The sequence below is a fragment of the Chanodichthys erythropterus genome, chromosome 23 (genome assembly GCF_024489055.1).
Source record: "Chanodichthys erythropterus isolate Z2021 chromosome 23, ASM2448905v1, whole genome shotgun sequence".
Lineage (NCBI taxonomy): Eukaryota > Metazoa > Chordata > Actinopteri > Cypriniformes > Xenocyprididae > Chanodichthys > Chanodichthys erythropterus.
Genome location: NC_090243.1, coordinates 22,552,158 through 22,570,077, shown reverse-complemented (window position 1 = coordinate 22,570,077; position 17,920 = coordinate 22,552,158). Strand labels below are relative to the sequence as shown.

Genomic DNA, 17,920 nt, shown 5'->3' with positions numbered 1-17,920 from the left:
GCTCTGCTGCGCATGCGCACTCGTCAGTGCTGTCACCGCGTCTGTCGGATCTCTCAGGCTCGTGCTGGTAAGAAATCTTCATTAAATGAGGCAGAGTTTGTGCTCTTGTGTTTAATTCGCTTCACGGATGTGAGATTGTGTCGTTCAGGACCGTGATGTGTGTGTCGTTTCGGCGCAGCTGCAGTCGTGTGTGTGTGTTTGTGTGTGTTTGTGTTAATGCTGTTCGGCTAATCTGTGTGTTTCTGCTGTTTAAAGCCAGTCCAGATGAACACGTATCGCTCGTGTGTGTTTGATGTGTGTTAGATGTGTTACAGTGTTTCCCGTCAGACGCGCGCGAGTGTTACATTGTAGCTGCAGTTCGAGCTCTCATCTAATTCTCTCCTCTCTCTCTCACTCTATCATCACGTTTATTTACTTGTTTGTGTGGTGAAGTCGCCATTTTCCTAGTCTCATCATGGATGTTTGACTTTATGAGTTGATACAGAATTAGATGAGATTCATATCAAACACTGATCTGAAGGAATCATTCAGAGCTGCTGCACCTGTTGAATTTCACTTTTACTTCTGTTCTGAACTGCTTACTTGTGTCAGTTTGCTAGATAGAGTAATAAAAGAGTTCACTGTACAAAAATGACTTTGTGTAGCTTTAGTTTATTGTTTCCCTCCTCGAGTGTTTGATTTCTAAATAGGTGCATGATGTGTTTTGATGCTTTCAGCTGCAAATAATCGAAAAGAAATGAAGGAAATCATTCCAGGATTTTTCTCCATATAGTGGACTTCACTGGGGTTCAACGGGTTGAAGGTCCAAATGTCAGTTTCAGTGCAGCTTCAAAGAGCTCTACATGATCCCAGACGAGGAATAAGAGTCTTATCTAGAGAAACCATCGGACATTTACTACAAAAATAAACATTATACGCTTTTTAAGCACAAATGCTCGTCTTGCACTGCTCTGTGATGCTCCACGCATGACGTAATCATGTTGGAAAGATCACGCGTGACGTAGGAGGAAGAACCAATCCAGTGTTTACAAAGAGAACGTCAAAGACTAAGTCAAACGATCTTTACGAAAAAAGGGAAAACAATGATGTTGGAGGAGAAAATGAGATTGAGTTTTACTGCGGTACTTAAACCTATGTCACGCGTGACCTTTCCAACATGATTACGTCATGCGTGGAGCATCACAGAGCAGTGCAAGACGAGCATTTGTGCTTAAAAAGCATATAATGTTTATATTTTTAGTAAATGTCTGATGGTTTCTCTAGATGAGACTCTTATTCCTCGTCTGGGATCATGTAGAGCTCTTTGAAGCTGCACTGAAACTGACATTTGGACCTTCAACCCGTTGAACCCCAGTGAAGTCCACTATATGGAGAAACATCCTGGAATGATTTCCTTCATTTCTGAAGAAAGAAAGACATGAACATCTTGGATGACATGGAGGAGAGTGAATTACTAGGGCTGGGTAAAAAAATATAGATTTCTCGATTTTAATTGATTCTCATTTTTACGAACTGTTATCAATTCTTAAATCCCAAGAATGGATTAGTCTAGTCGGTTTTCAGTTGATCAGAATATGTAGCTCCTCCCATCCAATAAATCACAATAATCTTTGTTACTTTTTATATGAAGCAAAGTCAGATTTCAAATGACGTCCATCTTATTATGAGATTCAGAAAATAAATACCGTTTTGCCGCTGTTTAATGTGGCGTGACGGATCGCTTTAGCGCCTCAGTTAAAGAGAAGCATGTGATCATCCTCTCCTCCGCTTTAATACCAGTTACAGCGAAATAAACATGAACATCTGAAGGTATGTTAAAATATACAGTACAACTTACTGAAATCCGTATCATGTCTCGTGTAATCGCTCAATCAGTGCTTCAACCTCGTAAAGACTCAATAAAACAGCTTCAATGTCACGTGACGTCACATTTACCTCAGAAAAACATATTCAGTGACCATAAACTCATTAGTCAGCTAGAAAAGTGCTCTAGAAAGATAAATATAGCGATGCACCGTTACATATTCATTATAATGTTCTTCAATATTTAATGCATGTTTGAATAAATCAGCCACAATTTAAATGTTTTATATTAAAAAAAATGAATTGGAGTAGAAATATGATTATGTAATTCTAAACTTTATTTATAATAAAAACATAAATTGAGTGTAATTTAAATGTTTGTGTATAAATAAGTTAATTTAGCCTTCAGTATTATTACAGTAGCACCAGCTGACTCTCATGTGTAGTTTACAGCATTAGTGGAGAGATTTTTCCTCTAGAAAATTTGCCATGTGCTGAAACTGAAATACTGCATCCAAAATAATCGAATTGAATCGAAAGCATGTGAATAATAATGGAATCGTGAAAACTGTCAATACCCAGCCCTATAAATTATCAGGAAATTTTAATTCAGAAATGAACTAGTTCATTATAATAATTAAAGAATGATTCAGTAGTTTTAGATGAAGCACATGATGACCGCAGAAACGTAGCTTTCTCCAGGGACTCTGTTTTAGGCAGATGTCAGTGGTCACAGGAACAGAAAGCTGCTACAAGTGCATTTAAATAAAACGCCGCAGCTGTGAGGCTTGCTTTAGTTAACTGGTTTGTGGATTGGGTGTGATGGTTATTTATGTAGATCAGCAGCTCTGTGAGGTTTCCCTGTTTCAAGTGTTTTATCATTGGATTTTCCCACTACACACACACACACATGATGGCAGATAGCACTGCTGGTCTCTGATGTCTTTCTGGATTTGAGTGCAGGAAGTTGTTTACATGTTTCCTGCTGAATGGCTGTCACACATCACTTCCTGCTCAGCGTTTATAAGCCTGTTCTGTAGAGCAGCAACACTCGCTTGTGTCTCGTTCCGACATCTGCTCATCTCGATATATATATATATATATATAAATGTGTTTATATAGTCTTTACTATATGTGTGGAGAAAAACGCTGATGTTGCAGTTGTTTTTCTTTATCTGTAAAGCTGAACGCTACACAAATGCGGGGTTAAAAACAACTCAAGTTGGGTTGAAAATGGACAAACCCAGCGATTGGGTTAAATTCTGGGTAGTTTTATTTAACTCAACTATTGTTTAAAAATTAATGTGTTTCTTGCTTAAAATGAACCCAAAATATGTTCGGACACATTATTACTAGAGGCATTTATTGAGAACATAAGCAATTTAATAAGTGTTTATTGTTTAATTATTATTCATTAAACTTATTAATAAATGTTAATTTATTAAACATATTAATAACTGTTAATTTCCAACCTATTTTGGGTTCATTTTAAGCAAGAAATACAGTAATTTTTAAACAAAACTACCCAGCAGATTGTTCAAACATTTAACCCAACTTGGGTTGTTTTTAACCCAGCATTTTTTATTGTGCAAATAACCGTGAATTGAAAGGTTTAAAGTTTTGGTGACACTTTATATTAAGGTTTCATTAGTTAACATGAAATAACAATGAAAAATACTTCTACAGTCTTAGTTACTGTTTGAACATTTATTAATGCATTATTAAAATCAAACATTGTCTGCTAATATTATTTAATGAACTTCAGCTGATATTAACTAACAGTTGTATTTTTATTAATTAACATTAACATAGAGTAATTAATGCAGTGTAAAATGTCACCAAATTCTTCTTATTATTAAGTTTTGTGAGGGTTTTATGTTCCATAAAAACTGTTAATAATGATTGTTTTTAAGTAAGAAACATAAACCCAAAGCTGAGATGAAGTTCATGCAGGATTATATGAGACACAAAACTAAAAGAATCACACATTAAAAAAGGATTTAGTTTGTGTTTTGAATCTATAGTTTGATTGACACACAGACTTATCAAAGCTGATAATCAGTATTTGAAGTGCTCTTCTGCGTTCGGTTATTTATCATCGATCGTGTGCAGCTGAATGTTGTAAAGGTTTATTTGTTGATTTGAACAGAGATTCATGTTAATCTTAAGTCGTTTGTTTTCATTTTTCTCTCGTTTCAGACCTTCATAAATGCTCGAATGTGTTTTTATGTTTTGCAGATTTGCGTGTGATCTGTGGTTTGTGCTTTGCTTCATTTTGTAGGTTAAATCTGAATTCATTTCTTCCGTTTCATCTGAAGATAAGAGCTTGTTTTTTTTTTCTGCCTCGTCAGTACTTTAGTGTGTTTATTACGATCATCATCGTGTGTTTAAATAGTTCTGCAGGTGTAGAAAGTCATTAAAGATGAGTCGTTCTGGTGATTCTAACGCTCGTGTCTAGACGTGTGCGTAAACCTTTACCTACAGACAGAAAACACCTGAAGGGCTTTCCTTAAAAGAATCGTTCGGTCAGAAGTTAAAAAATATGCCATTGCCTCTCTCTCGTGTCGCTCCAGACCCTTTAAAGAAGAAAGATTCAGTCCAAATCTTTCTGTAAAGCATTAGAGTGAGTTGAATGTGTGAGTGAATCAACCAATTCAGAAAGGTTATGTTTTGTTCATAAATCAGACAAACTGACTCTGTTTTTCACATAAAGTGTCACATGATCTTGAAATGAGTCATTTGGACTTCTGTTATGGTGTTTTTCTGGAGCTTATTGTAATTTTTTGGGAGTTTATTGTCTTTGTGTGACCGGCACATTCTTTAAAACTTCTCCTTTCCTCTGAAGAAAGTCAGAATGACATGAAGACTAGTAAATGATGAAGATTTTTGAGCGAACGGACTCTTTGATCTCAGTCAGATGTGTTGTTTTGTTGAGTCAGAATGTGCTTTCGTTCGTGTGTTTGAGCGTCTGTCAGAGAAACGCACTCGTCTGAAGGCTCGGAGAATGACTGATTCACACCACAACGTTTCCATTGTTTGAGATTTCAATGGGAGGAAAGCAAAGCATAGACTGTGTGTGACAGAAATATCAGAGAAGCCGTCCAGCTCTGTGTTTCCCTGAAGGGACTTTTGCTGTGAGAGTGAAGGATGCTGGGAGATTCTCTGTTAGACAGGGATTATATCAGATTCTGGGAAGATGGTGGTCACTGTTTCCATGCAGAGGAAGTTAGATGTTCAAGCTTTGGGATGTTATTTTAGTTTTATTATAGTTTTGTTTAGAGATTCATGATTAAAAGATTGCTTTTGTGTCAAACACACAGTATCATTATTTCTTTCTTGTAATATTTCATGTTATTACAGAAGTACTGGGATGAAAGTGTATAGTTTAGATATAAACACTGATTGTCTACGGTAGCAACCAAAATACAGTAAATCACTTTTATCCAGTAATGAAACAAGTGAAGTCTTTATGCGTGAGTCATTGAATCATTCGTTCAAGAGATTTATTCAAAAACGGTGGTTCATCCAGTAATGAAACGAGTGAAGTCTTTATGAGTGAGTCATTGAATCATTCATTCAAGAGATTCGATCAGAAACGGCAATTCATCCAGTAACGAAGCGAGTGAAGTCTTTATGAGTGAGTAATTGAATCATTCGTTCAAGAGATTCGTTCAGGAATGGTGGTTCGTCCAATAATGAAACAAGTGAAGTCTTTATGAGTGAGTCAATGAATCATTCATTCAAGAGATTTGTTCAGAAACGGCGGTTCATCCAGTAATGAAACAAGTGAAGTCTTTATGAGTGAGTCATTGAATCATTCGTTCAAGAGATTTGTTCAGAGACGGTGATTCATCCAGTAATGGAACAAGTGAAGTCTTTATGAGTGAGTCATTGAATCATTCGTTCAAGAGATTCATTCAGGAACGGTGGTTCGTCCAATAATGAAACAAGTGAAGTCTTTATGAGTGAGTCATTGAATCATTCGTTCAAGAGATTTGTTCAGAGACGGTGATTCATCCAGTAATGGAACAAGTGAAGTCTTTATGAGTGAGTCATTGAATCATTCGTTCAAGAGATTCATTCAGGAACGGTGGTTCGTCCAATAATGAAACAAGTGAAGTCTTTATGAGTGAGTCATTGAATCATTCATTCAAGAGATTTGTTCAGAAATGGCGGTTCATCCAGTAATGAAACAAGTGAAGTCTTTATGAGTGAGTCATTGAATCATTCGTTCAAGAGATTTGTTCAAAAGCACCTAATTTTGTTTTTGATGACTTTTTACTAATTTTTTGTCCTTTTGTTATGTGCTTTTGTCATTTTATTAGTTTTTTTATTTTAAATATTAGTATTTAAGTTATTTCAGTTTTAATTTTATTTATTCCCAGCTAATCATTTTAATGCGTCAGTTTAAACTTATTTAATTTCAGGCAACATTTCTAATTGTTTTTCAACTAATATTTATATTTTATTTTATTTCTGCTCTATTTTAACTCCAATAAATGTTTTAATAGTTTTAGTTTGCTGTGCATCAGATTTAATGCTGGCTTTATTCGTCTTAGTTTATTGTTTTATTGATGTCCGCTCCTCATGGGTGTTTACTGATTTATTTATTCATGATTTATTTTTTAAAGCCCCTCAGCCTTTGTGTTTTTGTGCAGTTACATTTTGATGCTGAATAATTCATGTTTCTCTCTGCGGTCTCGACACACACTGAAACACATCGTTTTAGTGATTGAAGTTTCTGCAGGAAATAATAACAGCTTATTAGTGTCGAGCTGAAATAAAAAACTGTCCAGAAGTATTTGTGATCTTGACATGAATGTGAGAATCAGAAGCTGAACTGATGCTGTGTTACATCATGTGATCTGTCAGTCATGTGACCTGATTTGTGAAGGACACTGGTCAGGTGACAGATTCACCACTGTTACTGTCATGTTGATGTTAGCAGATATCAATCAGATGATTGTTTATGTCAGCAGGGGTCCGGGCTCCACTAGGGGGCCTCAGCACACTTCCTCAACATCAATTAAAATGAAAATAAAATCACAAAACAAGACCTAAACATATACAGCAGCAGTCAAAAGTGATGTCCGGCCTAAGAAAATTGACATCTTCACCTTTTATCCAAATATTATTAAAGATTTTGTAGTCATATTGAGTAGTCAAATAATGTTATTTAAGATTATGCAATGAAACATGACAAATTGTATGACATAATTTTTGTCCAGACTGTCATACAAAGAAATTCTGAACATGCAAAAACAAGAGAGAAGCAAAGAAATATTAATAACTGATTATTATTTGCTTTTTTTCTGTCAGCTTTTAGTTTTTCTGTGCATTATTTTGCATTGTAAAATAAAACCTGCATCTGTACTTTGCCTTTTTTTGCCAAATAATTTTGTCAGATAAAAACTCGAACCAAGTTTAGTGTTTGTTCTTCCTTCAAATTTAAAAAAATATAAAATATTTTCCTTCTATTTTGCTGGTTTAATCAAACTTGTAAGGTCATTAAAAACAAACATATATATATATATATATATATAAGCAAATTATATTATAAATATATATTTATAATATAAGTATAATATTATTATACTATATTTATATATGTATAGTTCTTTATATAGTATATTTATTTATAATATATTATATTTAAAAGTTTTTATATATTATACTTGTTACATTATATTTAAAAGCGTTTTTATATTAAATTTTAAAAGTGTGTTTTATAGACCTTTTAAAAGCAAAAATTATTTTTAATAATTATATGCAGAAAATCAAGTAATTTCAGTGGTTAAAAAGAGCAGAAAATTAAAGCAAGCCACAGTGAATCAGACTAACGATCCGCTCTTGATGAAGCGTCGTGGTTTGGTGTGTTTCGTCAGCTTGTTAATCATAATCAGTGCGTTTAAACCGGCTGGATCTGTTCATAGCCGCAGTGATTCATTATCTCATCAATCCGTGTGAATCACCTCGTGTTTTTTTTTCTCCAAAATCTCCCGTTCCTCATCAGGGACTTTTTGAAGCGCTTCGATAACATCCTCAATCTCCTCTGAACACTTTCCCTCTCATTCTGTCTTCAGTGTTTTGTAGGGCTGAGTGTGTTTCACTATTCCATTTGATTTCGATTCAGTTCTGATTCGATGTTGATTCATTTGGAGATATATCATCAGGTACGGTACATGTCCATTTTTCTCTCTGAACTAATGCTGTAAACCTGTTAAAACTAACAACTGATTTGTACAAACATTTAATTAATGGCACAAAAGGCAGTTTTAAGAGACACAAAAACACATTTATTGACTGAATTTTGTGATAAATCTGACAGAATCTGAAAGCTGACACTGTTTCATATCAGAAGAATCAAAGATTATTGTGATTATTGGATGGCAGAAGTTTTGTTCACATTTCAACTGAAAACATCATCTAAAGATCAGATTTGAGTGTTTGAGTGTCACAGCGTGTGGTTCTTCTGGATGTGAGTGATTGAGACGCTTTATTTCCACAGATGTCAGAATCATTTCCACAGGTGTCCGTTTAAGATCCGCTCGTGTTTCATTGCTCTGATGGGAGGATGAGTCTGAAACTGCAGTAATCTGATGTTGATGGTCTCTTTCAGGTCCTGTGAATGTGTGGACAGATGAAGCATGTGTTTGTGTCGGACGCTCGCGGGATGAAACCCTGACCGGATATCAGCCGGTCAGTTGAACTGTTCATTCTGTTAAATGTCATAGTTTTTAACTGAGAGATTCAGCAGCTGTGAAGATGAAGATGATGATGATGATGCTCTTTTATATGTTATGAAATATTAACAGCTGTCAGAAGTGATTCATTACAGCCAGAGATCATGTTTATGATGTCACTTCTCCCCTCGTGGGTTAAAAAGTCAAGCTGAAGTTATGAAATGTCTCGGTGCAGTTATCAGATCACACAGGCTGTGATTTATCAGAGTAAATAATAAATGCACAAAGTGTTTTATGTTGTAACATGGGTTGATAAAACATTAATATAAATGTTTAGCATAAATTATGTGTAGAAATTTGTTGTCAACAAAAGAAACTTGAAGGTCTCCCTGCTGATTTCTGACACAATACATGGTTTAATGTTTGAAAAATTAAAGACATAAATATTAGTAGATGTACTGTAAAATAAATGAAAAAATAAATAAATAAAATAAATAAATAAATTGTTAAATATATATCTTATTTTGTTTATTTATATATATATATATGTATATATATATATATATATATATATATATATATATATATATATGTATATATATGTATATATATATATGTATATATATATGTATATATATATATATATATATATGTATATATATATATGTATATGTAAATACCCAATTATTTATTTTATTTTAGATTATAGTAATTTATTTTGTTTAATATTTTATTTATTTTTAATAATAATAGTTTAAAAATGAGTCACTGATATATAATTGCAATATTATTTATAAACAAATATAAAGCATATATATATATATATATATATATATATATATATATATATATATATATATATATATATATATATATATATATATTATTTTTTTGCAGTACATCTACTAATATTTGCCCAATCTTTTTAAATTTCATGAATTTTTAAATACTCTATTTATATTACAATATAGCAGTAATATTTCTTATTTTGTCTTATATATATTTATTTTTTTAAAATACTCAATTATTTATTCTTTTTTACATTACAATAGTAATTTTTGTTTAATATTTTATTTATTAATAACAATAATAACAATAATAGTTAGTCATGTTGATTATATAATCACAATTGCAATCGATGCTTTAGTTTTAATGTTGTGAGATAGTAAATATCCTAACATTTAATAACTGTTTTACGTTTGAAATGACTAACAGTGATATACAGTGATGTTAATTATTAAACTTTTATCAAATTTCACAGTTTTTATTAGAAATATGCTGTCATTTACATGATTCATAACTGAATGTGACGAGACAAGAAATGATTTCAACATATTAGACATACGAATAAGAGCACATGTTGTGCGTATTTTAAATTAAAATATTATTTGCAATTGCATCCAACCATAACCTAGACTCAGGCCTTGAGTTCAGCCCTAAAAACAACCATCCAGCTGACCTCTTGTGTGTTGGATGTGACCTTAAACCATCTGATGTAAGATCAGGTCGTCCTCCAGGTGATAGTTGTGCGTATCATGTGATCTTCAGTCAGCAGCAGCTCTTGATCTCTGAGATTCAGACTCACTGAGACTCTCTTTAGCGCTGGAAACTGTGTAATCCATCGCCGTCAGTCTGAACGGCCTCTTGGGAAATCCAGATCACTGCAGGCCAGCCGTAATGAGGAGTGAGACTGTTGTGTTAAATACTACATACTGTTTCTGATCTTTAAAGGAGCCAAACAAGAACATTCTGTCCTGCAGCTCAAACCGTTCACACGTTTATTTCTTTAAAGAAATTGATACTTTTATTCATCAAGGACGCATTAAAATGATCAAAAGTGACAGTAAAGACGGATGTTTCTTGAGTATCAAATCATCATATCAGAATGATTTCTGAAGGATCATGTGACACTGAAGACTGGAGTAATGATGCTGAAAATTCAGCTTTGATCACAGGAATAAATTACACTTTACTATATATTCAAATAGAAAACATTAGTTTTAAATTTTAATAATATTTTGTGATTTTTACTGTATTTTTAATAAAATAAATTCAGATTTGATCACAGGAATAAATTACACTTTACTATAAATTCACATAGAAAACATTTGTTTTAAATTTTAATAATATTTTGTGATTTTTACTGTATTTTTAATAAAATAAATTCAGATTTGATCACAGGAATAAATTACACTTTACTATAAATTCACATAGAAAACATTTGTTTTAAATTTTAATAATATTTTGTGATTTTTACTGTATTTTTAATAAAATAAATTCAGCTTTGATCACAGGAATAAATTACACTTTACTATATTTTCACATAGAAAACATTAGTTTTAAATTTTAATAATATTTTGTGATTTTTACTGTATTTTTAATAAAATAAATTCAGATTTGATCACAGGAATAAATTACACTTTACTATATATTCACATAGAAAACATTTGTTTTAAATTTTAATAATATTTTGTGATTTTTACTGTATTTTTAATAAAATAAATTCAGATTTGATCACAGGAATAAATTACACTTTACTATATATTCACATAGAAAACAGCTATTATAAATTGTAAAAAATATTTCACATTTTTACATTTTTATTTTTGATCAAATAAACGCAGAAGACACTCTGAGTTTAATGCTCTGATCGTGAGGTTTGTTTGTGTCCGTAGAGTCGATCTCTAATGATGCAGAGTGACGACCGCAAGAGGAAGAAACACAGTTTGAACCCCAGAAGCGTATCAGACGAGTACAGCCTGCGTGTGAGTACCGTGACCTCTGACCTCAGCTCAGTTCCAGTGAATCAGTGACCCAGACTTTCTGCTTCCTTCTCAGGAGCGACCGAAAGAAGACGTCGCGAAGATGAAGAATAAAGTCACTTCACAAGGTATACATACACACATTTAAGTATTTCGAGAGTGTAGGGATTGTGATTGGTGTGTTTTGCTTGTTTCACCTCTGATTGGTGGGATTTTCTGTACAGCATCATGGGTAATGTAGTTTTCCACTACAAATTCTGATGTTAAACATGATTATTTGACAAAATTAGGTGAAATAATGTGTGATGATGGCTTCAAATAACATCGACTAACAGCCTCACAGTGGGATTGTCTTTAACAGTTTATAAGTTATCGTTAAATTCGTTTCTCTGTGGAGAAAATGAATGAGTTTCGCTCTATTGCTGTCCATCTCACACCCTCACACCGCTGACAGCATCGGTGTTTCCTCTAGAAGATGTTTTGTGGAGCAGAAGCTGAAAAATTGTGTTTGTCAGCAGTGAGCGGAAAGAAGAAGCCATGGTCCTGGGATCAGTATCTGGAGGACGAGAGAGCAGAAGCCGCACCTCTGCAGCTCTTCACTGAGGTACAGCGTCTGATCTGGGGTCAGCTCTGATGATGATGATGATGATGAAGGTCTTAGGTGTTCACTCTTCAGTCTGAAACAATAATGTGTCGGTTAGAATATACTACTTAATTCAGATATGAAGGGCCTTATGATTTCTGGACGGGAAAACAGATTTTAAATTACATAAAGTTATTAAATTTTTAAGGTTTTATGAATTCAATTGATTAGACATGCTTTTTGAGCATTAAAACGCAATTCAGAAAAACTTAAAATGGAAAGCACAGAATTTGGTAAAAATGTAACTGAATTTTGGGAAGAAATAAAATGGATTTCATAGAGTGCAAAAATATTTTTTTTATAAATTGTTAAATTGTAAAAGTTTCATTATTTCAATTATTTAGACATGCATTTTGATTACTATTTAATTTAACCATTGAAAATTTAACCATGAAAATAAAACAGATTACATAAAGCCCTAAAAAACATTTTTGTTAAACTTTTAGTGAATTGTTGTTAAATTGTATAATTTTTATGATTTCACTTAATTAGACAAGCTTTTTGATTACTAAAATTTGATTTAATCATTAAAACACAATCCAGAAAAAAATGTAATGGAAAAAGCGGAATTTGGACAAAAATAAATAAAATGGTTTTCAAAGGGCCCTAAAATGTTATTTTTATTAAACTTTTAATGAATTGTTGTTAAATTGTATAAGTTTCATGATTTCAATTAATTAGACATGCTTTTTGATTACTAAAATTCAGAAGAATTAACTGAAAAAAATGAATTTGGGGAAAAAATTAAAACCGTTTGTAAAGCTCTAAAAATTGAAATTGTGTCAAACTTTTAATACATTGTTGTTCAGTTGTATAAGTTTCATGATTTAAATTAACTAGACATGCATTTTTATGACTAAAATTTGATTTAACCATTAAAACAATCCAGAAACAATAAAACTGATTTCATAAAGTCATATAAATTTGTTTTTGTTAAACTTTTAATAAATTGTTGTTAAATTGTATAATTTTTTATGATTGCAGTTAATTAGACATGCTTTTTGATTACTAAAATTTAATTTAATCATTACAACACAATCCGAAAAAAATTAAAACGGAGAATATGAATTTTGGGAAAAAATAAAACAGATTTCATAAAGTCCTAAATTTTATTTTTGTTAAACTTTTACTGAATTGTTAAATTGTATAATTTGTATGATTTCAGTTGATTAGACATGCTTTTTGATGACTAAAATTAAATTGCTTTCATAAGGACCTAAAATGTTACTTTAATTAAACTTTTAATGAATTGTTGTTAAATTGTATAAGATTCATGATTTCAGTTAATGAGACATGCTTTATGATTACTAAAATGTAACTTAACAATTCTAAATACAATCCATAAAAATTCAAAACCGAGTTTGGGGAAAAAGTAAAAGAGTTCGTAAAGCTCTAAAAATGTAATTTTTGTTCAACTTTTAATAATTTTCTGTTCAGTTGTATGTGATTTTAAATTACTAAAACACAATCCAGAAGCAATGACAGTTTTTATAGTGATGAACCAGCGACTCGATATCAAGAACGCATTGAAGATTGAGCAGAATCAGTTTGTGTTAAATGTGTTCCTGTAGCGCATCACTTACTGTCCTGTGCTGGATCAAGAGCTAAAAATAACCCAACCGTATGAACGCCTCCGCATGCGCTGATCACGTGACGCCAGAGCTGCATTGTTACACACTCACTCCAGATCCGGCAGGTCAGCAGGATTCTGTGATTAATGTTGGTGGAGCGACGCTGACTGCAGACGCTCCTGTAGACCGTGTGTTATTTCATCATGTTTCCTCACTTGTGATGCTGAAGTTCTTGATTTTTATTCACAGTGATAAAAGTTTATACCTTGAATGGATAAAAGCATCTGCCAAATGCATGAATGTTATGGCTTTTTTATGATGTATTCCAAGTTAATTTCACAACTTTGTATGAAAACACAGCGATTGATCAGACGTCACTGAATACAGCAGAGACGGTCAGAAGAGAAACAGATCCAGGTCTCTCCGTCTCACAGACGTGATTCACTCCAGCAGCTGTCAGCGTTCCTGTCTCCTGACTTTGAGCTCATAAAGCGCTGGTGTCCTCGTCTCACGGCCCGTTTTGTTCCTGAAGGGATGCGACAGGAAATCCGCTCCCCTCGGAAACACGCCAGACTGAAAACGTTCAGTGGTGTTGAAGCGTCAGGTTCTTCATGTCTCTGAACTCTTTGATTTGTGCTCTTCTAGTTCCAGGCATTTCCGAACAGCAGGAGCGGATTTAAGGTCGGGATGAGGCTGGAAGGGATCGACCCGCTGCATCCGTCCATGTTCTGTGTGCTGTCTGTGGCAGAGGTCAGAAATACTCACTTTACTACACGATATTTCAGAGTGCATGCATGAAATAAAAATTGCATTTAATCATAAAATCACTTCATTTTTATACATTTTTCATGAAATAAGACAAGCATGACCTGAGGTCACATGTCGCGTCTCGGCACAGCGCCACCTAGTGGCTCAGAGATACGAAAAATTGTTATTTTTGCTTATAACTTCTGAACAGTTTGTCCAAAAATCGCATGAATGGACCATTACGTTTTTACTAGTGACTGTGTTTATGGTTTAGGATGGTTTAGGGTTAGGGTTAGGTTGGATGGATGGCTGTTTGGATGCATGTTTGGATGGATAGATAAATGTTTGGATGGATGTTTGTATAGATGTTTGTTTGGATGGATGGATGTTTGAATGGATAGATGGATGGATGGATGGATGGATGTTTGAATGGACGGATGGATGTTTGGATGGATGGATGGATGGATGTTTGAATGGATGGATGGATGGATGTTTGAATGGATGGATGCTTGTTTGGATGGATGGATGTTTGAATGGATGGATGGATGGATGGATGGATGGATGGATGTTTGAATGGATGGAAAGATGGATGTTTGGATGGATGTTTGTTTGGATGGATGGATGTTTGATTGTTTGGAAAGATGGATGTTTGATTGTTTGGAAAGATGGATGTTTGATTGTTTGGAAAGATGGATGTTTGGATGGATGGATGGATTGTTTGAATGGATGGATGGATTGTTTGAATGGATGGATTGTTTGTTTGGATGGATGGATGGATGTTTGGATGGATGCTTGTTTGGAAAGATGGATGTTTGAATGGATGGATTGTTTGTTTGGATGGATGGATGCTTGTTTGGATGGATGGATGCTTGTTTGGATGGATGGATGCTTGGATGGATGGATGTTTGATTGTTTGGAAAGATGGATGTTTGGATGGATGTTTGGATGTTTGTTTGGATATAGGTATTTTTGCTTATAACTTCTGAACGGTTTGTCCAAAAATCATAAAAAATATCAAATTTTCCCATATTGGTGTTGGCCGTTTTCAATTTAATAGTAAAATGCTGTATTTAATGCCAAACGTCCTGTCCGCCATTTAGATTTTCTTTCAAAACCTATGTTTTCGAGCTCCTCTTAGACTGTTCATCTGATTTTCACCGTCGTATCATATTCAGACTGTGCCAACAAAAATGTTTTTTCTTTTTTTTTGTCGATTGATGAAACCGTTTTCGTATGCCGCAGCAACATATTTGATGCCAAAATGACTCTTGAGGCTCCATATCTGCAATGTTTTTGCATATTGACACCAAATTCACTCTGACCACACCACATCAATTTTGTCACAGCGCCATCTATTGGTCAAAAGTGATAAACCATTAAGTCTTTATTAGTGACTGTGTTTATGCCTTTTCAGTCATTTTGCTTAAAATCAACTTAATTTGCTTTAATTTGCTCATTGTTGCAGTCAGTGTGATCCTAGCCATGTTTGGCCCCTTAACTGGTGCATGCAGCTATATTTTTTATATTGATTTGCTTGTTGTTGAAGGTGATTGGCTTTCGTCTGCGTCTCCGTATCGACGGTTACTCCGAGTGCTATGACTTCTGGGTAAACGCAGACTCTCCTGACATCAAACCAGCCGGATGGTGCGAGTCCACGGGACACAAACTTCATCCACCCAAAGGTTTGTTTAGAGTTTGATCTCCATCCTAAACACACCTGCTGAGATGTTTATTCAAAACATGTCATGTGTCTGTTTTGACTTTTGTCCTGTGTAATAAATCAAGGATAATAAATATATCTTCCATATATGAGCTTTTTTCTCTTGTTTAATTCATTTTATTTCTTGTGCTGTCAGGTTACAAGCCAAACGAATTTGACTGGGAGAAATATCTGGAAGCCTGTAACGCTCAAGCTGCACCAAAGAATCTCTTCAAATCCCAAAGCAGCGTAAATCCACTGACCTTCTCTTGATTGTGTTTTTCACGGCTCATGTAAACGCCTGAAACTGAAGGAAATCAGATGGAGTTAACCCGCTCTTTTCTCTTCACAGACTTCAAGCGCCGCGATGTTTGAAGTGGGCATGAAGCTGGAGGCGGTGGACCGGAAGAACCCGTGTCTGGTGTGTGTGGCCACTGTGGCGGACATCGTGGACAACCGATTCCTCGTTCATTTCGACAACTGGGACGACACGTATGATTACTGGTGAGTCGAGTCGGCTTTATTTCTATAAGGCTTTATACAATACAGATTGTTTCAAAGCAGCTTCACAGGAAAAATAACAGCGTTAATGTGTCAAAATTCATTAATTATGAAACAACGTCAATATTATCTGTAAAGCAGCTCTAAAAAGACAATAGTTTTGTAATTCAGATCAATTCAGTTCAAGTCAATAACAGAATTGTTGTGAGAAATCATTAATAAAACTAAAGGCGGATGGATGGATGGATTGGATGTTTGGATGGATGTTTGGATGTTTGAATGGATGGATGTTTGAATGGATGGATGTTTGAATGGATGGATGTTTGAATGGATGGATGTTTGAATGGATGGATGTTTGTTTGGATGGATGTTTGAATGGATGGATGTTTGGATGTTTGAATGGATGGATGTTTGGATGTTTGAATGGATGTATGGATGTTTGAATGGATGGATGTTTGAATGTTTGGATGGATGTTTGAATGTTTGAATGGATGGATGTTTGAATGGATGGATGTTTGAATGGATGGATGTTTGTTTGGATGGATTTTTGGATGGATGGATGTTTGTTTGGATGGATTTTTGGATGGATGTTTGAATGGATGTTTGCATGGATGGATGTTTGGATGTTTGGATGGATTTTTGGATGGTTGTTTGAATGGATGGATGGATGGATGTTTGAATGGATGGATGTTTGGATGGATGTTTGGATGGATGTTTGGATGTTTGAATGGATGTTTGAATGGATGTTTGAATGGATGTTTGGATGTTTGAATGGATGGATGTTTGAATGGATGGATGGATGTTTGAATGGATGGATGGATGGATGTTTGGATGGATGTTTGGATGGATGTTTGTTTGGATGTTTGTTTGGATGTTTGTTTGGATGTTTGTTTGGATGTTTGTTTGGATGTTTGTTTGGATAGATGGACATTTGGATGGATGGATAGATGGATGTTTGAATGGATGGATGTTTGAATGGATGGATGTTTGGATGGATGGATGTTTGGATGGATGTTTGGATGGATGTTTGTTTGGATGTTTGGATGTTTTGTTTGTTTGGATGTTTGTTTGGATAGATGGACATTTGGATGGATGGATAGATGGATGTTTGGATGGACGGATGGATGATAGATTGATAGATTGATAGATTAATAGATTGATAGATTGATAGATTGATAGATTGATTTTCATCGCATAACCATAACTATACTTTTTGTAATATTCTTTATTTTGTTATTTATTATTTAGTTATTTGTTATTTGTGTGAAATATTAATATACATTAACGATATGAAAAGTGGCCGAACAGGGCTGAATATGCAAAAACCCTAATGAAAATTAACATTCAATACATTATAAGAAGGGAAGAGATGAAAGAATGCAGATCATGGTAGAAATAAATAATTTGCATAATGATGATTATTCATAGGAGGTGCAGGTTTGATGTACAGACGATTAATTAAAGCGTCTCTGATGTTCTGTGGATGTTTACTGGAGGTTGTGAATGTATTA

The 17,920-nt window shown here is 34.0% G+C and overlaps 1 protein-coding gene across 4 annotated transcripts in view; it reads left to right on the top strand.

The window, feature by feature from the left end:
• LOC137013567 (lethal(3)malignant brain tumor-like protein 4) overlaps positions 1 to 17,920 on the top strand; it is a 47,955-nt gene continuing 30,035 nt past the window's right edge. Inside the window, exons 1-9 of one of the 4 annotated variants that reach the window (XM_067377408.1) lie at positions 1 to 67; positions 8,423 to 8,502; positions 11,162 to 11,251; positions 11,325 to 11,376; positions 11,764 to 11,852; positions 14,108 to 14,212; positions 15,756 to 15,891; positions 16,066 to 16,157; positions 16,261 to 16,412. In XM_067377408.1, coding sequence (XP_067233509.1) covers positions 13 to 67; positions 8,423 to 8,502; positions 11,162 to 11,251; positions 11,325 to 11,376; positions 11,764 to 11,852; positions 14,108 to 14,212; positions 15,756 to 15,891; positions 16,066 to 16,157; positions 16,261 to 16,412 — 851 coding nt within the window. In that variant the 5' untranslated portion in view covers positions 1 to 12. Of the gene's footprint in view, positions 68 to 7,679; positions 7,977 to 8,422; positions 8,503 to 11,161; positions 11,252 to 11,324; positions 11,377 to 11,763; positions 11,853 to 14,107; positions 14,213 to 15,755; positions 15,892 to 16,065; positions 16,158 to 16,260; positions 16,413 to 17,920 lie in introns of those variants that run through there. The other 3 variants (XM_067377409.1, XM_067377410.1, XM_067377411.1) reach the window with 3 other exon arrangements.